The sequence below is a fragment of the Ambystoma mexicanum genome, chromosome 1p (genome assembly GCF_040938575.1).
Source record: "Ambystoma mexicanum isolate Mex_15411 chromosome 1p, UKY_AmexF1_1, whole genome shotgun sequence".
NCBI classification, from domain to species: Eukaryota; Metazoa; Chordata; class Amphibia; order Caudata; family Ambystomatidae; genus Ambystoma; species Ambystoma mexicanum.
Window position 1 is genome coordinate 27,198,551 of NC_090921.1, and position 26,967 is coordinate 27,225,517.

Below are 26,967 nucleotides of genomic sequence, written 5' to 3' on the forward strand. Positions count from 1 at the left end.
TGTGTGGAGGAGCAGGGGGTGTGCTGTGCTGTGTGTGGAGGAGCAGGGGGTGTGCTGTGCTGTGTGTAGGGGAGCAGGGGTATGCTGTGCTGTGCGTGGAGGAGCAGGGGGTGTGCTGTGCTGTGTGTGGAGGAGCAGGGGTGTGTTGTGCTGTGTGTAGAGTAGCAGGGGGTGTGCTTTGCTCTGTAGAGTAGCAGGGGGTGTGCTTTGCTCTGTAGAGGAGCAGGGGATGTGCAGGGGGTGTGCTTTGCTCTGTGGAGGAGCAGGGGATGTGCTGTGTGTAGAGGAGCAGGGGGTGCTGTGTGTAGAGGAGCAGGGGGTGCTGTGTGTAGAGGAGCAGGGTGTGTGCTGTGTATGGGAGAGCAGGGGATGTGCTCTGTGTGGAGGAGCAGGGGTTGTGCTGTGCTCTGTGTGGAGGAGCAGGGGATGTGCTGTGTGTGGAGGAGCAGGGGATGTGCTGTGTGTAGAGGAGCAGGGGGTGCTGTGTGTAGAGGAGCAGGGTGTGTGCTGTGTGTAGAGGAGCAGGGGATGTGCTGTGTGTGGAGGAGCAGGGGGTGTGCTGTGCTCTGTGTGGAGGAGCAGGGGGTGTGCTGTGCTCTGTGTGGAGGAGCAGGGGGTGTGCTGTGCTCTGTGTGGAGGAGCAGGGGATGTGCTGTGTGTGGAGGAGCAGGGGATGTGCTGTGTGTAGAGGAGCAGGGGGTGCTGTGTGTAGAGGAGCAGGGGGTGCTGTGTGTAGAGGAGCAGGGTGTGTGCTGTGTATGGGAGAGCAGAGGATGTGCTGTGTGTGGAGGAGCAGGGGGTGTGCTGTGCTGTGTGTGGAGGAGCAGGGGATGTGCTGTGTGTGGAGGAGCAAGGGGTGCTGTGTGTAGAGGAGCAGGGTGTGTGCTGTGTATGGGAGAGCAGGGGGTGTGCTGTGCTCTGTGTGGAGGAGCAGGGGATGTGCTGTGTGTAGAGGAGCAGAGGATGTGCTGTGTGTAGAGGAGCAGGGTGTGTGCTGTGTGTGGAGGAGCAGGGGGTGTGCTGTGTGTGGAGGAGCAGGGGGTGTGCTGTGCTCTGTGTGGAGGAGCAGGGGGTGTGCTGTGCTCTGTGTGGAGGAGCAGGGGGTGTGCTGTGCTCTGTGTGGAGGAGCGGGGGATGTGCTTTGCTGTGTGTAGAGGAGCAGGGGGTGTGCTGTGCTGTGTGTGGAGGGGCAGGGAATGTGCTGTGCTGTGTGTAGAGGAGCAGGGTGTGTGCTGTTTATGGTAGAGCAGGGGGTGTGCTGTGTGGAGGAGCAGGGGAGGTGTTGTGTGTGGAGGAGCAGGGGGTGTGCTGTGCTGTGTGTGGAAGATTAGGGTGTGTGCTGTGCTGTGTGTGGAGGGGCAGTGGATGTGCTGTGCTGTGTGTGGAGGAGCAGGGGGTGTGCTGTGTGTGGAGGAGCAGGGGAGGTGCTGTGTGTGGAGAAGCAGGGGAGGTGTGTGTGGAGGAGCAGGGGAGGTGCTGTGTGTGGAGGAGCAGGGGCTGTGTGTGGAGGAGCAGGGGGTGTGCTGTGCTCCGTGTAGAGGAACAGGGGATGTGCTGTGCTGTGTGTAGAGGAGCAGGGGATGTGCTGTGCTGTGTGTAGAGGAGCAGGGGATGTGCTGTGTGTAGAGGAGCAGGGGATGTGCTGTGCTGTGTGTGGAGGAGCAGGGTGTATGCTATGCTCTGTAGAGGAGCAGGGTGTGTGCTATGCTCTGTAGAGGAGCAGGGGGTGTGCTGGTTGTGGAGGAGCAGGGGTGTGTGCTATGCTCTGTAGAGGAGCAGGGGATGTGCTGTGTGTGGAGGAGCAAGGGGCGTGCTTTGCTCTGTAGAGGAGCAGGGGGTGTGCTGTGTGTGGAGGAGCAGGGGATGTGCTGTGTGTGGAGGAGCAGGGGATGTGCTGTGTGTGGAGGAGCAGGGTGTGTGCTGTGTGTGGAGGAGCAGGGGATGTGCTGTGTGTGGAGGAGCAGGGGATGTGCTGTGTGTGGAGGAGCAGGGGATGTGCTGTGCTGTGTGTAGAGGAGCAGGGGATGTGCTGTGTGTAGAGGAGCAGGGGATGTGCTGTGTGTAGAGGAGCAGGGGGTGTGCTGTGCTCTGTGTGGAGGAGCAGGGGGTGTGCTGTGCTCTGTGTGGAGGAGCAGGGGGTGTGCTGTGCTCTGTGTGGAGGAGCAGGGGATGTGCTGTGCTCTGTGTGGAGGAGCAGGGGGTGTGCTGTGCTCTGTGTGGAGGAGCAGGGGTTGTCCTGTGCTCTGTGTGGAGGTGCAGGGGAGGTGCTGTGTGTGGAGGAGCAGGGGTGTGCTGTGCTGTGTGTGGAGGAGCAGGGGAGGTGCTGTGTGTGGAGGTGCAGGGGGTGTGATGTGCTGTGTGTGGAGGAGCAGGGGATGTGCTGTGCTGTGTGTGGAGGAGCAGGGGGTGTGCTGTGCTGTGTGTGTGGAGGAGCAGGGGGTGTGCTGTGCTGTGTGTGTGGAGGAGCAGGGAAGGTGCTGTGCTGTGTGTGTGGAGGAGCAGGGGAGGTGCTGTGTGTGGAGGAGAAGGGGAGGTGCTGTGTGTGGAGGAGCAGGGGAGGTGCTGTGTGTGGAGGAGCAGGGGAGGTGTGTGTGGAGGAGCAGGGGATGTACTGTGTGTGGAGGAGCAGGGGAGGTGCTGTGTGTGGAGGAGAAGGGGGTGTGCTGTGCTCTGTGTGGAGGAGCAGGGGGTGTGCTGTGCTCTGTGTGGAGGAGCAGGGGGTGTGCTGTGCTCTGTGTGGAGGAGCAGGGGATGTGCTGTGCTCTGTGTGGAGGAGCAGGGGGTGTGCTGTGCTCTGTGTGGAGGAGCAGGGGTTGTCCTGTGCTCTGTGTGGAGGTGCAGGGGAGGTGCTGTGTGTGGAGGAGCAGGGGTGTGCTGTGCTGTGTGTGGAGGAGCAGGGGTGTGTGCTATGCTCTGTAGAGGAGCAGGGTGTGTGTGCCATGCTCTGTAGAGGAGCAGGGTGTGTGTGCTATGCTCTGTAGAGGAGCAGGGTGTGTGTGCTATGCTCTGTAGAGGAGCAGGGTGTGTGTGCCATGCTCTGTAGAGGAGCAGGGGTGTGTGCTATGCTCTGTAGAGGAGCAGGGTGTGTGTGCCATGCTCTGTAGAGGAGCAGGGTGTGTGTGCTATGCTCTGTAGAGGAGCAGGGTGTGTGTGCTATGCTCTGTAGAGGAGCAGGGGTGTGCTGTGTATGGGAGAGCAGGGAATGTGCTGTGTGTAGAGGAGCAGGGGATGTGCTGTGCTGTGTGTAGAGGAGCATGGGATGTGCTGTGCTGTGTGTGGAGGAGCAGGGGGTGTGCTGTGTGTGGAGGAGCAGGGGTGTGCTGTGCTGTGTGTGGGGGAGCAGGGGAGGTGCTGTGCTGTGTGTGGAGGAGCAGGGGTGTGTGCTTTGCTCTGTAGAGGAGCAGGGGTGTGCTGTGTATGGGAGAGCAGGGGATGTGCTGTGCTGTGTATGGGAGAGCAGGGGGTGTGCTGTGTATGGGAGAGCAGGGGGGACTGTGGAAGAACAGGAGGGGAATTGTGGGGGAGAGAGCAGGGGGGTTGTGTGGGGGGGAGCAGGTGTAACTTGTGTGTGTGAGAGCAGTGGAGCATGTAGGGTGGGAGAGCAGGGATGTGTGTGTGTGTGTGTGTGTGTGTGTGCGTGCGCGTGTCCGTCCGTCCAGCAGGTGGTGTGCTGTGTATGGCAGAGCAGGAGGGGAAATGTGGGGGAGAGAGCAGGGGGGTTGTGGGGGGGAGCAGGTGTGACCTGTGTGTGGGAGAGCGGGGGAGCATGTAGGGGGGGAAGAGCAGGGGTGTGTGCTCTGTGTGTGGGACCAGCAGGTTGTGTGCTATGTATAGGGCCAGCAGGGGTTGTGCTGTGTACGGCAGAGCGGGGGGTTGGCTGTGCGAGAACAGGAGGGTAAGTGTGGGGTAGAGAATAGCGGGGTTCTGTTGCCAGGAGCTGGTGTGACCTTTGTGTAGGGGAGCATGTAGGGTGGGAGAGCAGGTGTGTGTGCTGTGTGTGTGGGGTCAGCAGGGTGTGTGCTATGTGTGTAGGGCCAGCAGGCGGAAGTGTGGGAGAGAGAGCAGGGGGGTTGTGTGGGGGGAGCAGGTCTGACTGTGTGGGAGAGCAGGGGAGCATGTAGGGGGGAGAGAAGGGGCGTGTGCTGTTGTGCTGTGTGTGTGGGGCCAGCATGGTCTGTGCTATGTGTAGGGCCAGCAGGGGGGACTGTGGGAGACAGGAGGCGAAGTGTGGGGGAGAGAGCGTGGGGTTGTGTGGGGGGGGGGAGCAGGTGTGACCTGTGTGTGGAAGAGCAGGGGAGCATGTAGGGGGGAGAGCAGGAGTGTGTGCTGTGTGTGGGGGGGCAGCAGGGTGTGTGCTATGTGTAGGGCCAGCAGGGGTGTGATGTGTATGGTAGAGCAATGGGGACTGTGGGTGAACAGGAGGGGAAGTGTGGGGGAGAGGGCAGGGGGTTGTGTGGGGGTGAGCAGGTGTGACCTGTGTGTGGGAGAGCAGGGGAGCATGTAGGGTGGGAAAGAAGGGGTGTGTGCTGTGTGTGTGGGGCCAGCAGTGTGTGTGTTATGTGTAGGGCCAGCACGGGGTGTGCTGTGTATGGCAGAGCAGGTGGGATTGTGGGAGAACAGGAGGGGTAATGTGGGGGAGAGGGCAGGGGGGTTGTGTGGGGGTGAGCAGGTGTTACCTTTGTGTGGGAGAGCAGGGGAGCATGTAGGGTGGGAGAGCAGGGGTGTGTGCTGTGTGTGTGGGGCCAGCAGTGTGTGTGTTATGTGTAGGGCCAGCACGGGGTGTGCTGTGTATGGCAGAGCAGGTGGGATTGTGGGAGAACAGGAGGGGTAATGTGGGGGAGAGAGCAGGGGGGTTGTTTGGGGGGAGTAGGTGTGACCTGTGAGTGGGAGAGCAGGGGAGCATGTAGGGTGGGAGAGTAGGGGTGTGTGCTGTGTGTGTGTGTGTGTGGCCAGCAGGGTGTGTGCTATGTGTAGGGCCAGCAGGGGGTGTGCTGTGTATGGCAGAGCAGGGGGAACTGTGTGGGAGAACAGGAGGGGAAGTGTGGGGGAGAGAGCAGGCGGTTGTGTGGGGGGGAGCAGGTGTGGCCTGTGTGTGGGAGAGCAGGGTAGCATGTAGGGTGGGAGAGCAGGGATGTGTGCTGTGTGTGTGGGGCCAGCAGGGTGTGTGCTATATGCAGGGCCAGCAGGGGGGACTGTGGGAGAACAGGAGTGCAATTGTGGGGGAGAGAGCAGGGGGGTTTTGTGGGGGGAGGTGTGGCCTGTGTGTGGGAGAGCAGACGAGCATGTAGGGGGTAGAGCAGGTGTGTGTGCTATGTGTAGGGCCAGCAGGGGGTGTGCTGTGAATGGCAGAGCAGGGGGGACTGTGGGAGAACAGGAGAGGGAATCTCGGTGAGGAGGCCCCGGCAGGGGCGTCTATTCAACCCCTTATTTGCAGGACAAAAAAATGAGATCATCCCTGCCAATGAAAAGTTTAGCTTTTAACCATTTTTCCTGGAATAGAAGAATATCATGAATTTTAATTGTGTATTAGTCAAGAGAGCATGACCTCTCGTATTCCAGGAAGATACCCAGATGAAAATGAATTGACCGTTTTCTCATAGTGTTGGTTTACAGTCTTTTTTTGTATATTGTAACAGTGTTGTAATCGCTGACCAAGTGGGGGTTTCAATAGCTTTGGTATGAACAGAAGTTATTGCCACTGCTGACTGACTATGCTTTGTTGTAATCATCTGACCCGTCAGTGGTTTATACACTTACACCCAACCTGGATGTGTAGGTTCTCATTTCCTGAGAGGCCGTTGTTCATCGGTGGAGTCGGCACATGAAACCTATGAGTCTCATAGCCCATGATGAGCCGCTTCTAGAAGTAGGGTCTTCAGCCAGGTCTGCAGTAAAATGGGTGTTCTTTATGTTGGCTGTATTCGATCCTGTGGACGGGCAGATTCAGAAGTGCTATTTATCTGTTGGATGATGTGCTCTCTCTCTCTCTCAGGTTCACTACCACGAGGATACACATTATGTTATACTGATAAACTAGCGCCTAGAAGATAACTCACTCGTCATGGAAACTGCAGCAGTCTGTGCGCTCTGTGAAGCTTAAGGAATCGATTAATCATCTGCATTGGGTTTGTCGGAATCATGGACCAGGTGAAGAGTGACTCATGGGATCTTTCTGCAGGACATTGTGAGGGGCCCATGGACTGGGTGAAGATTGAAGTAGGTGAGGAGACCACGGCCGAGAATCAGGAGGACACCATGAGATATGCGAAGACTGAGGGAGGCGAGGAACCTTTAACCAAGAGTCCACAGGGCTCCATGGACTTGGTGAAGATCCAAGTATGGGAGGGGTCTTCTCCCAGGGATCTCGAGGACCTGACGGACCAGGGGAAGGCTGAACGAGAGCAGCCATCTGCCCCATATCATCCTGACGCCGTAGAATGGGTAAAGATTGAAGTGGGCACAGAGCCATCTGCTCAGGATCACCAGGACTGGTGTCACCCTGTGAAAATTGAAAGGGAGGAACTCTCTACCTACTATCGTGAGAACCCTGTAAACGAGTTGAACACTAAAGACTGGGAAGAAACCTCTCACACTAAATATCCAGATTTCCTTAAAGTCATGCCCCTTGAAGATGTGGTCAAGCAACCATTTGCCAATGAACATGAGGATCCTGGCAAAGGAGGGAAGATTGAAGGCTCAGCCTCAGGTATGGGTTATGCTCAGTTCATTAAAAAATGAATGTTTTATGTAATGAGGTTAGAATGATGGCACGTGCATGGACCTCCTGAGCGTCCTCATGTGCTGGCATGAGCATGGACCTCCTGAGCGTCCTCATGTGCTGGCATGAGCATGGACCTTCTGAGCGTCCTCATGTGCTGGCATGAGCAGGCCTCCTGAGTTCTGGGTCCCTTCTGGTCCAGAATCCTTGTGCATCTAAATGAGGAGGGTTTACCAGGCAGTGAGCCAACTAAACCTGAGTTAACGAACATGAATAAAAGACATTATTCCAAAAACTACTTTCAATTTGAAACTCCACGTAAATGGCCAGTCTCCACAAAACAGTACACACACGGATTGCTAACCATATTCCAGTACTGGGGGTCACAGAGCTGCCTGGGGCCAAGTAGGATGCTGAGACCATGGATTTTAGTTCAACACATTGGGGGTCATTACGACCCAGGCTTTAACCATGGTGCTATTAGCGCCATGGTTGACGCCGGTATTTTAACGATTGCGCCATGGTGGATGGCGGAATTACCGCCCCATTCCAAGATTGGCGGGGCGGTAATTCCCCATTCACCATTGGCCCTTCCCCATTCCCATTTTTGCCCCCATAAGGCACAATGGGAATAGAGAAGGCGGTAATTACTGTACCACAAATTGCGGTACCATAATTACCTCCAAGGTCCCTTTGCGGGTCCAATCCTTAACGGCTGGTAAAACCAGCCATTAAGGTAGGGACCCACAAAGGGACCTCGTAATTAGGCGGTAAGGGGTTAACGGCGCCGCCACCTTTTACGGCGCCGTTAACCCCTTACCACCCGGGTCGTAATGAGGCCCATTTAGGGAAATATTTACAAAGAAGGGTCAAATTAAAGTAAAGCAAATCATCTAAATCCCCAAATGTCCTGATGGTTCTTTGTGCTTAACCAGGACTGTCTACCCCCACACGGTCCCCCAATGAACTGGTGCCATACACACCAACCTAAGAGATATGTAATTCAGTGTTCTTGCTTCAGCAATGTGCATCAAGGAGCACTGGGATATGTCTAAAAGACACTTAAAGCATCATGGGGTACATATGAGGGACAAAAAGTTATCATTTGTTCCTCATAATCGGGTTCACATTTGAGACACTCAAGGGTGGTCATGGGGGTCGAAATTAAGATTGGATAAGCAGGTGGAAAAAGCTGCTCCTGGGTGTCTAGAATGAACCAGTGACCATTCTGCAAATCTGAGTTCCACGTAGTGAACAGAGGATAGCACAGGGGCAAGGCGCTGGTCTTGGAAGCAAGACCACGCAGAGCAACAGAGGTTTGAATTCTAGATCTGTGCTTAGAAACAGAACTCTGGTATTAAGCACATTATAAAAAAAACAATTAAATGAATGAAGACACATAAATAAGATGCAAACCTATAATTGTGTCCATTATTTATAACCTCTTATTCTTTAAATGTCACATAGATGTGTCCTCATTTTGGTCTTTCCCAAACTCTTCACATAGGGGTGTGTGTGTGTGTGTGTGTGTGTGAGCTCCTGGTAAGTATTGGTGTCAAGCTAACCAGGTTCTTCTAGGCTCCAAGTAGGAGTTAAATGGCAACCAGCTCTCCTGGATTGTGAACCCTGGACACGTGATGTACTAGTTCCCCATTTCCCATGGGAATCTCCTGCTCACAGGGTGATGGCTGATAACCAGGTGCTACTTTAACTCCCGCTCATTGAATCTTCGCTCCCTGAAGGACAATTTTCTTTCTTGTCATATGTCCCACCATCGTCATCAGATGCTCTCACCCGCTCCTCTTCTATATGGAATCGGCCGAAATGACCGACTCCAATTTACCGACCCCACCAAAACGCCTAAAATACATCAAAGTTTGAATCTTTTGTGGTATGTATGTTTTGGTAGGGTAGGTAAAATAAGATCACATTTACTTATTACATTTCTTATAGTTACAGACAATGGGTAGATACAATCTTAATATTTAAACAGAAACAAAAAAACACATTTGAAAAAAACAATACATACATTTTATATACAATTGATGGGGGTTCTAGTCAGTGAGGGCGTGGGTCATAGTAGTCATTATTATTGCTTGAAAAGCCAAGTTTTCAGTGATTTCTTTTTAATTGGGGGGGTAGGACGTTTCGTTCTCGATATTAGTAGGTAGGGTATTACAATGTCTGTGAGACAGTACTTTAAAGCTACTGCGCCCTGCCTTTTCTCTTTTGTATCTTGGGATTTCGAGGTTTGCATTATTATTGGATCTGAGAGGTCTAGTGTGGTTTTTCTTCATGACTGTATTAATGAGGTATTTGGGAGCTTTGTTGGCGATACATTTATGTGTGGTACTTAGGGTTTTGAATAGTATTCTAGCTTTAATAGGGAGCCAATGGTTGTCTCTCCTGATGTTTGAGATGTGTTCAGATTTCTTTTTTATGCCTAATGCAGCTCAGGGGGCTTTATTTTGCATAAATTGGAGTTTGGCTATATTAGTCTTGGAGGTACCAAGGAAGAGGATATTGCAGTAATCGAGCTTGGAGAGTATGAGCGCTCTTGCTAGTGTAACACAGTTATAAGCTGTGAGGAATTTGCGACTAAGGGAGAAGAGTTTTGATGTGGATGAGGCTTGGGTGTTGACTTGTTTAGCCATTGTTAGTGTGGCATCTAGGTAGACACAGAGGACCTCATCACGAGTTTGGCTGTAGCCCTTAAAACCGGCGGTAGCGCTGTTAACGCCAGATTTAAGGGTCTGCCAAATCACGGCTTCGGCTGATTTCCCCCCAGCTCTGAGCTGGGGGGAAATCTGCCGAGATTTAGCCGATTTTCGGCGCATTTACTGCTGGCGGGAAATCCGCCGGCGGTAAAAGTGCAAAATTTCCCCATTAAGCCCAATGGGTAATGAGGCATTCCCGAATGGGCTCAATGGGGGATGGGGATTTCCCGTTCCGCCAAACCCATGATCCGGCGCTAATAGCGCCGGTGGGTTTGGCGGTAGGGCTAATGATGCCAGCGCTATTATCGCCGGCGTTACTGCCCAACTCGTGATGAGGCCCAGAGTGTCTTGACTTGTTTGAGCTCCGGGATAGTAGTGCCATCGATGATGAAGGATGTGTAGTAGGCAGGCTGTACAGTGTCTTTTTTGGAGGATGATCCTAGTATAAGTAGCTCTGTTTTGTTGTCGTTGAGACATAGGCTGTTATTAGCCATCCAGCTTTGGATTAGTGAGTAGATTTTGTTGATGAGCAGTGAGTCTTGCTTGTGGTTAGCTGTTAGTGGGATGAGGATCTGGGTGTCATCTGCAAAAATAGTGTAGATGACACCCATGGCATCCAGAGCTGCAAAGAGCAGCTTGGTGTAAGCGTTGTAGAGAGTAGGGGATGGGCATGATCCTTGCGGGACAACTGGAGAAACTGGTATGGGGTCTGCTGATTCTTTACCGATGGATACTCATGAGGTCCTATCTGCTAGGAAAGATTTGATCCAGTCAGTGGCGTCGTTGGACAGGTTAACGTTATTGGCTAGAGTGGCACAGAGATTGTTGTGGTCAACCAAGTCGAAGGCCGCCGAGAGATCTAGTAACATTAGTATGAATAGGTTTCCTTCTTCTCTGGTGGCATCCATTTGGATTTTTAAATCAAGAAGGGTTGTCTCCGTACTGTGGTTGGGGCGGAATCCTGACTGTCGGCCCCCCAGTAGATGGTGGTGTTCTAGGTGGTTTTGTATTTGAGAGTATGCTATTTTGTCAATTATTTTCAGGAGAAATGGGACTGTAGTTATTGGTCGGTAGTTGGTGGGGATTGAGGGATCCAGGCTGGTTTTTTTAGGAGGGGTGTGATCCAAGATTTTTGGATTCTGTTAGGGACTGTGTTTGAGTTGAAGGAGGCGTTGACCGATTCGGTAATGATGGGTGATAGAGTGGGGGCACAGAGATTGACTCGGTGGGATGGGAATTGGTCGTCTTTACAGTTCGAGGCTTAGAGTTTGGCTATTGTGTCTAGCACTTCTTTGTTTGAGACTGGGGTGAAGTGGAAAGGAGTGCACGGATGGGTGTTGGATGGGTTAGCTGTTATGGTAGGAAGTCATTTTTCTGCTAGGTGTGTGTTTTTTTTGTTGTTGTTTTTTTTACTCTCAATTTTGTTTTGTAGCAGCAGGATTTTTTAGGCTAATGCGTCTTGTATTGTAGTGCACCAGGCTTTACTGGCATTGTTGGGTACTGAGGATGGAGAACAGTTCTTTGCTGTCGGAGTTAGCATTGGTAATGCGATGGTTGAAGGCATTCGCTTTGTGGGCGATTATGACTGATTTGCAGTTTTTAATTGGCTGATTCAGGGGCGTTGGTTTTTCTGTGTATGTGCTCTAGTGATCTTTTTTTACGTCTAAGGGACACTAGTTCTTCATTGAACCCGAAACAGGAGAGTTTGTCTGGTTTCTGTGTTTTGGTAACAATAGGGGCGAGTGAGTCAATAGTATAGGTAAGGCTTTGTTGGTAACACTCTGCTAGGTAGGCAGGGTTGTTTGTTTTAGGAATCATGTTAACTAAGGCTGTGCTCAGGGTGGGGGAGAGGTTGTTAGCAGAGAGCTTTTCGATATTTCTGGTTTCAAAGGAGTCAGGAAATTTGGGGATGGTGTGGTCAGCGATGTTATATTCCATTGTAACTGATGACTAAGCGGTCTGACCAGTCTACGGGGAGGATGGAGTCGATAGCGATTTGAGAGTTGAGGGTGAGGATCCAGTCCAGAGTTCTACCTTTGGAGTGAGTGGGTGAAGTTCATATCTGACATAGCTGTGTGGAAGGCTGATGCTTCCAGATCTAGGGGATCCCTGTACCCTAAGTTGATGTCTCAGAGGATGATGCATTTGGTGTTGGGTTTGATGAAGGCCGTTAGCAGTAGGGGGATGTCCAAATGAGGGTGTGAGTTTTTGTTTGGTGTCCTGTACACTACCAGGAAGTCAGTGGTGGTTTTGCGGTTGGGGGAGAGTCCATAGCCCTGTATTTGTTCCAGTGGACAGGTTTTGATTTGCAGTGAAGTTCTTGCTATTGGGGCATCTCCGCCTCCTTGGGTGTTGGTTCTATCTGTCCTGAAGATGCTATATCCTGGGGGGATAGCAAGGGCTAGGTTTGGGCCTGCAGCAGGATGTAGCCAGGTTTCGGTGACTGTCAGGTTGTCAAGTTGTTGATCTACAATGAGGTCCTGGATTTCTATAGCATGTGCTCCGAGGGAGCGTGTATTAATAAGTGCGCCTTTGACCTTGAGGGCAGCGTCTTGGTATGGTGTGATCCCTCGGTTGGGTGAATGGGTGGTGGTTTTGGGTTTTTTGGTGAAGTCTTTGAGTTGGTGATTCTTGGGGGTGATAGTAAGTTTGGTACACGTATCTGTGGTAATGACGGTTTGATAGCTTGGGGGAGTGTTTTGGTTCTAGCTCCAAGTCTGTTTAGTCTGGTGAGACCCAGAGTGGGTGTTGTCTTATTTTTGGTTGTAGTAGATAATGGGTATTTCGTTATGTTATTACTCGGACTTAGGAAGGTTGGTGCTGCTATCTTAGTGGCGTTGGTTAGAGTGATATTTTTGTGTGCAGTATGGAGGGGGAATGGGGGGGATGGAGGGCAGGAAAGGGGTGGGGAAGGGAACAAAGGCTGTGGGAGTGTCCCCGCAACATCCCGCTCACCATACTACACAGCCGCAGCTGAGCCAAAAAAGAAAAAAACCCTGCAGCGCCGGTTCCCGATCAAAGACGTGAAAGGGAACCAGCGTTGCAGGCACACCACGCTTCGAGGTGAAAGGTAAGTAGGAGGTTGGGGGTGTGGGCAGGGGTTAGGTTTTGGGGTTGTTTTTTAAAAATGTGTTTATTTATAACTCAGCGTACAGTAACATTTACTTGTAACCTCTTTAAATGCATGTGGTAAGATGTCACTTTATCCCACCCCCGATATCCCGGGTTGGGTTTTGTTCTCGGCCCTCATTCGGCCGGGCCAGGCGGCGAGTGTTTGCTGGTAGAATGGAGGGCTTTCACTATCAGGCGTGGCTTATAGGTCAGGGCCGGGTAGTTCTGGTCGTAGTCTAGCACTGGTGCCCAAATGTTTATAAATCGGTGGAGCAGGCCCACTTTGGCTGCCGTAACCTTTTCGTCTATTAGAATGTGTTAGGCAGAATCCTGTGCAGTTCCCTTAGGGAGCACTACAGAAGATTAAGACTACAGGTATATGCAATAAATCCCCTTTGGTATCAGTCTGTACCACAAAGCTTTAGTTGGTAGCTGTGGCTAAGCAGTCAGACTTCTCTCAAGAGGGAGATGAGCAGTATTCAGGGTTTACACAATAGGACTACAATACTATGGAATAAGGAAACACTGACCAAAGCTTTGTATCAAAAAGAATATATATATATTTATTTTACACACTCTGATGTTCACACACAAATCACTATTCTTAAAGTAAATGAAAACAGTCTTGAAAAGTATACACAACTCCCTATTTCAATTGTAGACAAGTTTGAGCAAGAGTGAAAACTGAGCAAAACGGCACAGTGAAAACCAAGCAGAAATGGCACTGTAACAATTTCTCAAAAGGGAGGGAAAGGACAAGTTATACAGGGTTAGACTCTTTAACACACCAGCAACACTTCCCAAGTAGATTGTGAACAAGTTAGGCAAGGAGGTACTTTAGCATATGCAATACTGAGGTGAAAACCGAGCAAAATGGCACTTCACAAGTTTAAAAAGAGGGAAGGAAAAAGTCGTTATAAGAGTTAGGTGCACCAACACATTTCTAGGTGAGAAACAATCTAGAAAAGGCAGTTGTAACAGATTTAGCCAGAGTCAATAAGCCTGTGCCAGTGTCAATGGTACGAGGCAAAGTGCCCAGGTGCAAAATGTTCTAGTAGCTGCAGTCAAGTCTTTGTTAAACGATTCGAAAAGGTCGTTGCAGAAGGTGAAAGACAATGTTAGATGATAAGGGCGGCCAATCCAGTAGGTAAGTAAAGGATTTAAAACACCTTTAGCGATACCCCACGAAACGGGAGGCCTGGCGGAACAATGTACCTTAAAAGTGGAAGAGGCTCCTGCGGTGGCGGTTGTTCCTGCTGTTCGGGAGATCCAGCAGAGGAAGAGAGACCGTCATGGAGGAAGGTTCGAGTTACTGCACTGCCCAGGGATGAAACCAGCCGCGGTGCTGCCAAAACAAATAAAAAGTATGCTCCTTTAAATTGCAGTCCTGGTGGACGGGTCTATCCGGTCTCCTAGTGCTTGACACTGTCGATTTTGACCAAGGCAGGTCCTTGAAGGCGATTGGCGACCTGGTTGGCCCCATCAGCTCAAGGGAAGAAGACTCTTGCAGAGGAAGATCTTCTTCTCTAATCGTTGGAGAAGAGTGGTGAGGATCTGCAGCAGGGCTTTGTTAGGCAGAAACCTGTGCAGTTCCCTCTGGGACCACTGCAAAAGATTTAGGACTACAGGTGTTTGGCAGTAAACCCACTTGGTAGCAGCCTGCACCACACAGATTCACTTGGTAGCTGTGGCTGAGCAGTCAGACTTCCCTCAAGAAGAGTTAGGCAGTATACAGAGTATTCACAATAGGTCAAGAGCACCCAATAGAACAAGTAAACACTGACCAGGGCTTGGTGTAAAAGAGATATAATTATTTATTTAAAAACCACATCTAGAAAAACACACAGGCACTAATAGTAAGCAATTCAAAAACACGGTCACTAAAAGATATACACTCCCTTAAAAGAATATTAGACAAGTCTTAAGTAAAGCCCCACTTATTTTCAGACAGCGGTGAGTGCTTAACGTAGATGGCACTCTAATAGTTCATTTTAAAAAGGGAGAGAAAAGCAGAGAACATATTGAAACAGATCCCAACACTTTTTCAAGAACACAACAAGGGAGGAAGGCAAAGTAAAACCGTGAAGTTAGAGTTCAAGAGGCCGGATCCACTTTCAGAGGATCCAAACGAAATGTGTTCAAGGTCACACGGTTGCAGTGCACAAAAGTCTTGTAAAGGTTCAAAAAGGAGTTGGACCACAGAAAGGGGCCAGTTAGAGGGTCAAGGCGGCCAGCCCAGTCCAGAAGGTTAAGGAGTTATTATTACCTTGTAGCAATCTTTAGAAAGGGAGGCCTGGCGGACACGGTACCTTAAAGTGGTGAGAACGCTCCAGCGGGGGCAGTTGTTCCTGGCAGCGGATGCAAGTCGGTGCTTCATCCGGGGGAAGAGAGGATCTCGTCGTGGAGGAAGACTGTTGCACTGCCAGGGAAGAAACCAGCCGCAGAGTTTCTCAGGTACAAGGAGCGGTCCGGTGATTCGCGGTTCAGTGGTGAGTGGCTATCCGGCTGCTGGAGTGCTTGGCACAGGCAGTTCGACCACAAACCGGGCTGGGGTGCGAAGAAAGAAAGGAAAACTGGTTGTGCCCACCAGTCAGGGGAAGAAGCCTCTCCAGCCGGGAGATCTTCTCTGTCGTCAGGAAGTGGTGAGTCGGTTCCGCAGGGCTCCACCGGTGGTGTCGTCGTGGTAGGTCGGCTCAGCTTCTCCCTCGTCGGATTCTCAGGTCCTGTGGCGACTTCTGAAGTTCCAGTCCCCAAAGCCCTGCTTTTATGCAGCATACCCCCATTCACTCAGCCTAGCTGTCAATCAAACATGCTAAGTGGTGAGCCGGCCGGCTCACCACTTGGGCCAATTACACAAGAGTGTGACTTGAGTTACCAAGGTAACTCAGTCCAGGGTGCCTAAACCCCCTCCCACACCCCCTGTGGTACCCAGACAGAGTGGCACCACTCTTGGAGGCTTCTGTGGAGAAGCCCGCCAAAAAGTGGAACAAAGGGCTCGACTTGGGTTGGAGTCACAGAAGAGAACACAAATGTCATTTTTGAATCGAGTCTTTGCAAAAAATACCAACCGGAGAATTAATATTATTTAAATAAACCGGCGGTATGTTCGAGGCTATGAGAATTAAATAATTAAAGTTGGTAGCCTCGAACAATGGGAAAATCCCATAGGGAAATATTTGCGGTCGAATATAAAAAGTAGTTTCCACTGCCACCAGCCAAAACTCGATCAGGGGGGACGGAGACGTGCCCCCTCGACTAACAGACCCCGGGGCAATCGAATTGCCCCGACCAGTACGTCCACAATATGATGGTTTGTACTGGTTTCTGTTAATAATTTGGGACTAGTAAAGCCAATGGTGACTTTACATGGCCTGGGAGACAGTAGTCAGTCCCAGGGTATGGAGTCTATGGTGGGGTTTCACTATGACACCCCTGTGTTACTGCACGCAGGGTGCTGTGTAACACACATAGGAAAAACACATGAGACCCTATGGAGTAAAGGACCCCATAGCCCAGAAAACACATTACCAGTCAAAGGAACACCATAAATCATGTCCAAGAGTGGGTGAAAAAAAGAGTCTCACTCTTGGCAGGAGGAAAAAACAAACTCCAGAAATCCAGCAAAGCCGCTGGGGGACTCTCTAGGTTAGGAAATTCAGCCTAAAGAGAGAATTCTCCCTAACAGGCTTCACCGGTGGTTCATTCGTCGCAGATGTCTTCAGCTTCTCTCCTCTTCGGTTCTTAGTTTCAGTGGCAATGTCTTGTCCTCCAGTCCTCAGGACCCTGCTTTATGCAGCAAGACCCCCATTCATACAGCCTAGTTGTCACTCACACGGTGGGGTGTCTCTCTTGGAGGGAGAACTCCCAAGCCTATCAGGGCAGAGTGCGACTTGGGTTGCGTAGACAACCCGTTCCAGGGTGCCTATTCCCCTCCCACACATCCTGTCTACCCCAGACTCAGTGGCGCCGAGAGGAGGGCTTCTGTGCAGAAGCCCGCCAAAAGAGTGAACAAAGGATCCCCGACCTGGGTTAGGATTACAGAGGAAGACACGAGAAAGAAATATGATTAAAGTTCTGTCAATAAAAACCTACCGGAGTAAAGTTAATATAAAAATAAACCAGCGGTATGTTAGAGCCTGTCAGTAAAAGTGGTAGCCTTGAACAATGGGAAAATCCCAAAGAGAAATATTTGCGGTCGAATATTTATGGTAGTAACCACTGCCACCAGCCAGAAACCTTTGAGAGAGGGACTGTACGGTACTCCCTCGAAAATAAACGTTAGGGAAAAACTATTAACCCTTACCAGTACTTCCATAGTAAGATGGGTTGTACTGGTTTAGTTAATAAGAATTGACTAGTAAAGTCAATGGGGACTTTACATGCCCTGGGAGACAGTCAGTCCCAGGTTATGGAGTCTATGTTTGGGGGTCTATATGACAACCCTGTGGTACGGCATGGAGGATGCTGTGTGCCACACATGTTAAAAAGGTGATTCCTATGAGGGTGAGAAAACCCCATGGACCAGAAGCACACAAGATAACCTAAAACACACACTAGCAATCTGTCTAAGAGTGGGAAAAAAGGGTCTCACTCTTAGCAGGAGAAAAAAACAAAACCCCTCAAATCCAGCAAAGCTGCTGGTGGACTCTACAGGTAAGGGAAATGAGCCTTTGAAGAGAAGTCTCCCTAACAGAATGTCCCAAAGTTTAACCCACCAGAGGGTCATCAGGGGCCCTTCCACAGACTTCCAGGTGCAGACCACCGTCATTTTAGCAGCCAACAAGAATTGAGATACTAACGTTGCACTCATACCTGTTCTCGGGTAAGAGTCTGGGAGCGGAATCCCCAGGAGGACTTGCTCGGGGCTAGTAGTATTTCTACTTGGGTGATGTCCTTTATCGTGGCCAGGCATTGGGTCCAGAACTCTCTTACATGTGGAGGTAGGATCCTGGGAGGCCGCAGAGACGCCAGCAGTGAGGGTCCAATGCCGGCTGAAAGTGGTGAAGGCGTAGGGGGGGCAGTACCTGTGCAAAAGCAATTTGTGGGCGCATTCCGGGTTAGTGATGCAGCGGGACGATGTGCGCCTTCTTGTCCAGATGTCCACCCATGTGTGGTCCTCTATAGCATGTCCTAGATCCGCCTCCCATTGAGTCATATAGGAAGGCCTGGTGTGGAAGGGGTCTTCCTGCAGTAGTTTATAGAGAGCCGAGATCTTCCCTCGAGCTGGCAGGTCAGTTACTGTGAGCTCTAGTGGGGCAGGGGCTCGTGTTGCTGCCGCTCGGGTCTGGGGGTGGCAGCACCAGTGCCTCAGTTGGGCGTAGGTAAATCTGTCAGTTTCCGCCAGATGGAAAGTCGCTTTGCATTGTTCGAAGGTAAGAGCGGTGTCCCCTCGAAGAGCTGCCCCATCGATTCCAGGCCTCCCGCTACCCAGTTCCTGAAGTTCGTTGGGTAGGCGCCCGGGGAAAAGGCTGGGATGAGGAAGATTGAGGAGAATGTACTCCGGTCCCCTGGGATACTTCTGTGTCTGCGGGCCCACTCCGAGGCCTTTAACGATTGTTTTGTAGAAGACAACACTCCTGACCAAACCCGGCGTAGTGCTGCAGGAATAAACGGAAGGAAGTGGATGGAGAGAGGAAGGTGGGATTGTTTAATCTCCACCCCACTTTGGGCGCCCTGTGGCGATTCCCCATGCTTGGAAGTGGGCCAGCTGCGCTATGTGATATTTACGGAGGTCTGGCACCCCCAGTCCTCCCAGTTTTGTGCTGGCCATCATGGTTCTTCAGGGGATCCGCGCTTTCTTGCCCCTCCAGATAAAGTCAATCATTTTCCTTTGGAGCCGCTGTAGGGGGGAAAGTGGGATTAAGGTTGGGAGGGAGGAGCAGGCGTAAAGGAAACAAGGGAGGAGCTTTGTTTTGCATGTCATAATGCTGCCCAACAGAGAAATCTCCTGCGACTGCCAACGGTTAATGTCCTTTTCCAATTCCTCAAAGAGGAGTGGAAAGTTTGCCTGATAAATTTTCTTGGGGTGGGTGGGGATCTGGACCCCCGAATATGGGATAGATTGGGTGCTCCATTGGAACAGCCGTTGCTTCTCCAGGGCTGTATATTGTGTATATTTGTCTAAATTTATTATGCACTTACTGATTATTGTAACCTGTTTTCAAGAGTATGCGCCCAGTTGCCCCTGGGCCTGGTTTGCGCTTTACAAATAAACTAAACTTCAAACTTCCTTCTCGCCTGGGGCCAGACCACTCCGAGAGCCATTGATTTTTGGAAGTTAATGGCGAATCCAGCTACACTCCCAAAACCCGGAGTTCGGTCAATGCCCACTCATGGAAGCCTTAATGTTTGTGATGGTTAACAACACGTCATCTGCGTAGAGCGCAATTTTATGTTGAGCAGGACCTATCTGCGGGCCGGAGATCTGAGGGTTTCGGCGAATTCGTTGGGTCAAAGGTTCCATGGCCAATGCAAAGAACAGGGGAGATAGTGGGCAACCCTGTCTTGTTCGCACGTGAGCGGGATCGGGTCCGACAGGCAGTAGTTGACTCTCAGCCGGGTCTTGGGGGCTTGATAGTTAGCTAGGACCATTTTCTTGAAGGTCGGGACGAAGCTAAAAGCCTCAAGGGTGAGATGCAAGTAAGTTCAATCCACTTTGTCAAAAACTGTGGTTGCGTCTAGCGCCAGCAGGGCAAGTTGTTGTCCTGGCTAGCTACCTCTATTGGGTCTAGTGCTCTGCGAATGTTGTCCTTTGTCGACCTGTGGTTTATGAACCCAGTTTGATCCGGGTCTATGATGCTCGGGAGAATAGGTGCAAGGCGATTGGCTAGAATCTTAGAGTATATATTGGTGTCCAGGTTCAATAGGGAGATGGGTCTGTACGAGCTATTGTCTTGGGGATCCTTTCTGGGCTTGAGGATGAGGACTGTGATGGACTCCTGCGTAGTCGGGGTCATACTTCCAGTGGCCGCAAATGTGTTGAAGAGACGCGTTAGGTGGGGGTCACTAATTGAGGGTGAAAGAGTTTATAGAATCGGGTGGAGAACCCATCAGGGCCTGGGGCTCTGGGTTTCAAGCTTTTTATGGCTACCTCCACTTCCTCGTTTGTGATAGGCGCTTCGAGTTCTTCCCTCGCCGTGGGTGTCAGGGGTGGGAGAGCCGCCTCTTGGATGTAGGATCGCTGTTCGTTTAGGTCCCTCGGGACTGCCGTCATTATCTCTGCCTGGTGAGCTACCGCCAGGCATAACGTCTCATGTTCCGTATAGTGGACTACTCCCTGTGCGTCCTGGAGTCCTGGGATGGTGTTTCTTTTCTTCTCTTTGGCCAGCTTATTTACCAGCAGTTTGTTAGCTTTGTTGTTATTGACGTAGTACCATTGTTTTGTTCTGGTCAGTATGTTTGCTGTGGCATCAGCATAGTGCGCCTCGAGCCTCTTTCTTGCCATCTGTAGGACCCTGTAGGATTTCGGCGACCAGCCTCTGTTTGTGAGTGGCCTCCGCCTCACAGACTTGTGCTTCCAAAACAGCGCGGGTCGTCTGCTTTTGTTTGTGGAACGCTGCGCCTTGGGCGATCAGTTCCATTCTAAGCATCGCTTTCATGGCGTCCCAGGTGTTGGCTGGGGAGGTGTCCTCGTCGCGGTTTTCAGCTAAGACGTTTTTTATTCTGGCGATGGAGTCTCTCACTGCCACGTTACCCAGGATAGGGTCATATAAGTTGCATCAGCGGCGAAGGGGAGGGTCTGGGTTGTGGGATCGCAGGGTGAGTGAGACTAGAGCGTGGTCAGAGAGGCTCCGGGGGCCAATAATATCGTCTGTGAAGGCCAAGATCTGGGGGGAGGTCAGCAGCAAGTCGATTCTAGAGAAGGTGCGGTGCACATACGAATAGAAGGGGAAGTCTTTCTCTTCCGGAGATAGCACTCTCCAGGTGTCCACAACGTTCAGCGTACGGAAAAGGTGGAGCAGGACCTTTGCCAACTTCAGGCCCCTCGATGTTGGAGAGAGGGATCTATCCTTGAGGGGGTCTGGGGCTCTGTTAAAGTCTCCTCCAATGACAACTTGCCCCTCGATGAAGTCTTGCCCCTTGATGAAGTCTTGATAGAACCCTTCCTGGTGCTTGTTCGGAGTGTAGGCTGAGATGAGGGTATAAAGTTGGCCCAGGATGACGCATTTGATTGCGATGAAGCGATGCTCCCGGCATTCAGGATGGTGAACTTTAGTTTTAGATGTGGGGGCTGGCTCTCCGAGCTCGTTTGCCGCGGGAGGGGGAATGGGGGTAAAGTCAGCCATAGCTGTAAGAGGCTAGCTGCTTTGGGTTCTCCTGTGGCTGAGGTTTTTTAACTGGTCTCCAACGGGAGATACAAACTTCCAACTTCGGCGTCCAACGGGAGGCCCAAACTGTGACCAGGGGGACCGAATTTAAACTGTCGGTGCCTCCCCTAGCCACCCAGGCTAACATCATTCTCCAAGGGTAACATGGTGACATCCACCTTGGAGGGGGGTATGGACCGCTTGGGGTCCGCAGCGGATTTAGGGAAGCTTTGGTGGTTCCAGCACTATATAGTTTTCCGAGGAGTCATTGATCGTCATTTGAGTTTGCGGTTCCTCTGCACTCTAGTCCAGGGGGGCGCGTCTCGGTTTGGGGGACGCGGCACCCAAAGCGGGACTTGTTCGGTCCGGGGGTGGGGGGGGTGAGTCAGCAGCACCCTCAAGGGAGCCCGGGCGCAGGATTGATGCTGCTTCTTCTAGATGGCTGATGGTTCGTTGGGTGCCATTGTGTGAGAACTGCAGCTCTTTGGAGAATAGCCACCGGTAGCGGATCTGCTGGTCTCGAAGGAAGAGTGTGAGTGGGCGCAGCATTCTGCGTTTCTGCAAGGTTAGTGGGGAGAGATCCTGAAAAGTCAGTTCATGGCGTGAGCGACCTATCGCCGAAAAAGCCTTCTTGGTGGTATAGAAGTGGACTCTTGTGGTAACGTCTGGGGGAGTCTGAATTGGATCCCCGACGGGGGCACAGCCTGTGGGAGCGATTGAGTAGGAGCTGAACCTCCTTCAGATTCGGGAGCAGTGACTGGAAGAAGTTACCTATGTATTCGGGGAGCTCCTCATCAGAGATTGATGATGGCACCCCTCGGATGCGCAGGTTATTGCGTCAGGAGCGGTTTTCCATGTCTTCCTGTTTGAATTCAAGGATCTCGGTTCTGTCCATTAAGGCTTGTATAGTGCGTTGTTCTTATGCTAGTGAGTTAGAATGTTCCAGGTCTAGTTCGTCAGACTCCCCAATCGTATGTTCAATGTCACTGACCCTTTGTTCTGTTTGTTCTAGTTTTGTGGTGAGTTCTGACATGCAGGATCTAAATTCTGTTTTGATATCGGACATGAAGGCTTGAAGGTCTTCTTTCGTAGCGAGGGTCCCTTTATCTACTGTAGTCTTTTGGGGGGTGGGTTTAGGAGGGTCAGCTTTCTTTCGCCAGCAACATGGTGGAGATGACCACCGATTTTGAAGGTTTTAGGGCTTTGGCCATGATTCTGAGGTTCGGGGGGAGCCTCCTGGTGAGTTTTGCTTAGGGTCAGCGTGTTCGCCAGTGGGATGGTTCACTGGTAGTCCCTAGACCCCCGTCAGGAGCCGCGATGTCTAGGAATGGTGGTAATAGGTGAGATGGAATGGGCTGGGGCGCCCCAGGAAATAAGTAGGCCAGGTGGGCTTCTTAGCTGGCATAGGCAGGTGAGGTCCTTAAATAGGGGGGCCTGCGGGGCTTCCCGGCGTATGGTGGCTGTTGGCACACGACTCACCTCTGCTACCGGCGTCTGGCATGAGGATGGAGGCGTAGGTCTCTCCAAGCTGATGCAGGTGGGAGGTGGGCCGGAGCGCCCCAGAAAGCTTCTGGAGGAGTCGGAGCTGGTTCAGGTAGGTAATAGCGGGGGGGGCGGGGCCCCGGGGTCCGTGAGCGAGCTGGTGAGGTGTAGGGAAGGTGGGGTTTGTTCTTGTGGGCTTCAGGGAGAGTGTTTCACCCTTTCTGAACTGGTAGCCTCCAAAGGGGGGGGGCAGTTAGTGAGTAGGACCGCAGTTGCTGAGGCGCTCCAGTGTTACGGTGTCTGGAGGAAGGCAGGAGTTCGGGAGACACTTGTGTGGGCTCAGCGGGGCTCCAGGAAGCAGATGGTGCTTCGGCTGCAGTAATTAGGGATGTCCGCCCTCATCGGGTAATTGCTGGTGTGCCCAGCGTTGGATGGCCCTGTGCCTAGCTGTGCCGGATCAGCCCCCAACGGTTGTCGCCAGTGGGAGAGGCGCCGGGGTCCCTGGCTGCGGGCTGCGCCGGAGTATAGGTGGCGGAAAGAAAGTCCCGGGATCCAACTCAGGCGGGGGCGGGAGGAAGCCAAGCCGCTGGATGCCGCCCTCGGTCCGGGTCCCGAATCAAAGGGGGGGGCGGGCGGAGCGTCCCAGAGCAAATGTCAGGTCTGGAGGGATCCAGGGTATGAAGGCAGGCTAAGGGAGCAGATGAGGAGGCTCTGCTTCCGAGAGGTTTGCCTTTCAAGGGCCCCGTCTGGGCCACGCTATCAGGTCACTCTCACCTGTGCTTCCAGTGCGGGTTGGTGAGTGGGGGCCACCAGGCTCTACCAGTGCACCCCGCAGGGATCTCGTCCTCCGGGGATGGTCCGATGGCGGTGAGGGCTGTCGGCGGGTTGCGGAATCGGGGCTATGGAGCCGGGGCCGCCATTTTGGATCCGGGTGCGCGGCATAGATAGTGGGTGCCTTCGCCGCATTACCAGGGATCCCGGTCACGTTAGTTGTTGCGCTTGTTATGGCTAATGCTCCCCATCTTCCGCTGCTTAGACGTGTTTAAAGCGGCCATCAGAGATAGCGGAACCGGCGATATTTCGTTGTTGCCGCAGACCCGAGCAGAGGCCATTCAAGGAGCTGCCTCTTAGCTGGCGCTCCAGGCCACGCCCCCCGTTTTGGGGTTGTTTTACAACGAATGTCCGCATGAGAAATGTACGATCATTTATGTATATCGTATATTTCTCATGCGGTCATTTCCGTCGCAGATCTTTCCGCCACTGTAAGACCACCCCAATCCTTCTATACCACCTTTCATTCCTGATGGTACTCTGTCCTTCTCCCTTGATATTACCACCTCTCTAGTACCACCATCGCCATCTGTTACACCCTTCAAACAACCTCCTCCTGTTGGCGTTCTTGCCTTGACACTACCATCTCCTCTCTTCCCATTCCCCTTTCTGATGTTACCATATCGTTTCTACCACCTTCATCACTTGATGTTTCCGCAACCTTTGTGTCACTTCCATTTTTCCAGTGTCCCTTCGTCACCCGATGTTGCACCGCCTCCACTGCACCTTCTGCATTTTGTTACCACCATCTCCTCCTGCTCTCTTGCTCTTCCTACCTCCTCTTCACCTTTTTATCTCTCAGCACCTCCTACTGAGCTCTGCTGCTACTTCCTCTGCAACTGCTTCTGCCTCTCCATCTCCTTCCAATGCCAAGCCTCCTGCTCCTACTCCCATCACTGGCTGAATTGGGTCGCTGATTTTTAAAACATTTTTTTTTTGTACTTTCCCTCAGTTTGATTTTATTGTTAGTGGCTGTACCTGTGTCTAATAATTGGATCTTGGTTGGGATTGGCTGCTGCTCCAAAGTGCAGTTTGGCCTTGGCCTTACCTGGGGCTTAGTGGGCTGGACCAAGCCTTCCTTTGGTCTGTCTGACCTCTTGGATTGCATTCTCTTCTGTCTGGCTCTCTGGCGCTGCCACTGTAAGACCCAAGTCTCCCCCCCACCCCCCAAGTGTGTGACTTGCTTTCCTGGTAAATATTGCTAGTCCTCTGAATATATTTAGCTGGGGGCCACTGTGAAATCTCAACATTGTGTCCCCATCAAGGGAATGCTCTCCCGAGACGCTATAATGTGGTAATTTTGAATCCCAAACGGAGAGATCCATAACAGGTTTGCAGCATTGCATCAGGTAGTGGTCTCCAGAGCTCATTCAATCCACAGCCTCCACATTGTATGAAGTGCACGTCTCTGGATCTTATGGGCATCTCAGTGGGGTTGGCGGTGTCTTTTCTAACACTCAGGGTAGACTTGTAACTGTATCCTAAATATACAATGTTAACAGTGAAGAAATTACATTGACCTTGGGACAGGCAAGAGTTTGTTTCTCTTATTCGGTCTTTGAGTCTGCCTAGAGAGAGCTTCAGGCTGTTAAATTTGGGAAGGGGATACTTTGAGAGGCGTTTTGAGGCTGGTCAAGGTGGTCGCCAAATACCTCTCTAGGCCCATCACCCCTTGGCTCTGGATGGCACACAGCCTCCTGAATCATGCAGGGGACCATGTTACATATGTTAATGTTAAAGGATATTTGTACCATGCACTATCACCACTGGAGTGGTGCCCTGGCGCTCTGGTGGCTCTGAAAAAAGGAGAGGGGGGTGCGTTAGTGGGAATAGGCTGGAAAGTGCAAGAGAGCAGTGATGTGCTGTTGGCAGCCTCAGCCCGGTGGGTCCGTTTGCTGGGCTTGGGGTGTTTTACGGTCGGTAGTCGCCGTGTGCTGTTGTGCAGGTCAATGTGTGATTTGTTTTGTTGTTGCAGTGTAGTGAAGTTTGTGCGGATTGCTGTGTTTTAGGTTTGTGGTTGTGTTTGGTTAGAGTTTGAAAGGGGTATGCAGAGGGATGAAATTGTTAGTGGATTGGTTAGTTAGCATTGCTGTCCTTGCAATTAACTCTTGTTGTGATGCTTGCTTTCATCCACTATGCCATCTGAGCGTGGCACTTGCTAACCTTCAACATTCCGTCCAGATGGGAGGCAGGGCAGTGATCACAACTCCATTGTGGCAGGCTTCATCAGTTTTATCTGAGTGTGGCCCATGCCAACACTCACATTTCTGTCTAGATGCGACGCAGGCTAAAGTTAAGAATTCCATCTAAGTGTGACACATGCCAACATTGTTACACCCGTCTAAATGTGACGCAGGCCTAGGTTAAGAATTCAATCCAAGTGTGGCACACGCTAACCTTCATAATCCTGTCTAAATGTGCTGCAAGTTTAAATTAAGAATTCCATCTAAGTGTGGCACATGCTTACATTCATAATCCTGTCTAGCATTCATAATCCTGTCTAGATGTGACGCAAGCTAAAAGTGTGGCACATGCTTACATTCATAATCCTGTCTAGCATTCATAATCCTGTCTAGATGTGACGCAAGCTAAAGTTAAGTGTGGCACATGCTTACATTCATAATCCTGTCTAGCATTCATAATCCTGTCCAGATGTGACGCAAGCTAAAGTTAAGTGTGGCACATGCTTACATTCATAATCCTGTCTAGCATTCAAAATCCTGTCCAGATGTGACGCAAGCTAAAAGTGTGGCACATGCTTACATTCATAATCCTGTCTAGCATTCATAATCCTGTCTAGATGTGACGCAAGCTAAAAGTGTGGCACATGCTTACATTCATAATCCTGTCTAGCATTCATAATCCTGTCCAGATGTGACGCAAGCTAAAGTTAAGTGTGGCACATGCTTACATTCATAATCCTGTCTAGCATTCATAATCCTGTCTAGATGTGACGCAAGCTAAAAGTGTGGCACATGCTTACATTCATAATCCTGTCTAGCATTCATAATCCTGTCTAGATGTGACGCAAGCTAAAAGTGTGGCACATGCTTACATTCATAATCCTGTATAGCATTCATAATCCTGTCTAGATGTGACGCAAGCTAAAAGTGTGGCACATGCTTACATTCATAATCCTGTCTAGCATTCATAATCCTGTCCAGATGTGATGCAAGCTAAAGTTAAGTGTGGCACATGCTTACATTCATAATCCTGTCTAGCATTCATAATCCTGTCTAGATGTGACGCAAGCTAAAAGTGTGGCACATGCTTACATTCATAATCCTGTCTAGCATTCATAATCCTGTCCAGATGTGACGCAAGCTAAAGTTAAGTGTGGCACATGCTTACATTCATAATCCTGTCTAGCATTCATAATCCTGTCCAGATGTGACGCAAGCTAAAAGTGTGGCACATGCTTACATTCATAATCCTGTCTAGCATTTATAATCCTGTCTAGATGTGACGCAAGCTAAAAGTGTGGCACATGCTTACATTCATAATCCTGTCTAGCATTCATAATCCTGTCCAGATGTGACGCAAGCTAAAGTTAAGTGTGGCACATGCTTACATTCATAATCCTGTCTAACATTCATAATCCTGTCTAGATGTGCCGCAAGTTTAAATTAAGAATTCCATCTAAGTGTGGCACATGCTTACATTCATAATCCTGCCTAGCATTCATAATCCTGTCCAGATGTGACGCAAGCTAAAAGTGTGGCACATGCTTACATTCATAATCCTGTCTAGCATTCATAATCCTGTCTAGATGTGATGCAAGCTAAAAGTGTGGCACATGCTT

General features: G+C 51.0%; 2 protein-coding genes across 2 annotated transcripts in view; both read left to right on the forward strand.

Annotated features, from left to right (window-relative positions):
- Positions 1 to 26,967, forward strand: part of LOC138581058 (uncharacterized) — a 471,910-nt gene that overhangs the window by 131,541 nt on the left and 313,402 nt on the right. The gene's annotated exons all lie outside the window — the stretch shown is intronic.
- The window catches only part of LOC138564764 (zinc finger protein 154-like), a 139,174-nt gene that overhangs the window by 85,204 nt on the left and 27,003 nt on the right, over positions 1 to 26,967 (forward strand). Inside the window, exon 2 of the mRNA XM_069642931.1 lies at positions 5,993 to 6,706. Within this exon, the coding sequence (XP_069499032.1) occupies positions 6,139 to 6,706 (568 nt within the window). The 5' untranslated portion in view covers positions 5,993 to 6,138. The remainder of the gene's footprint in view (positions 1 to 5,992; positions 6,707 to 26,967) is intronic.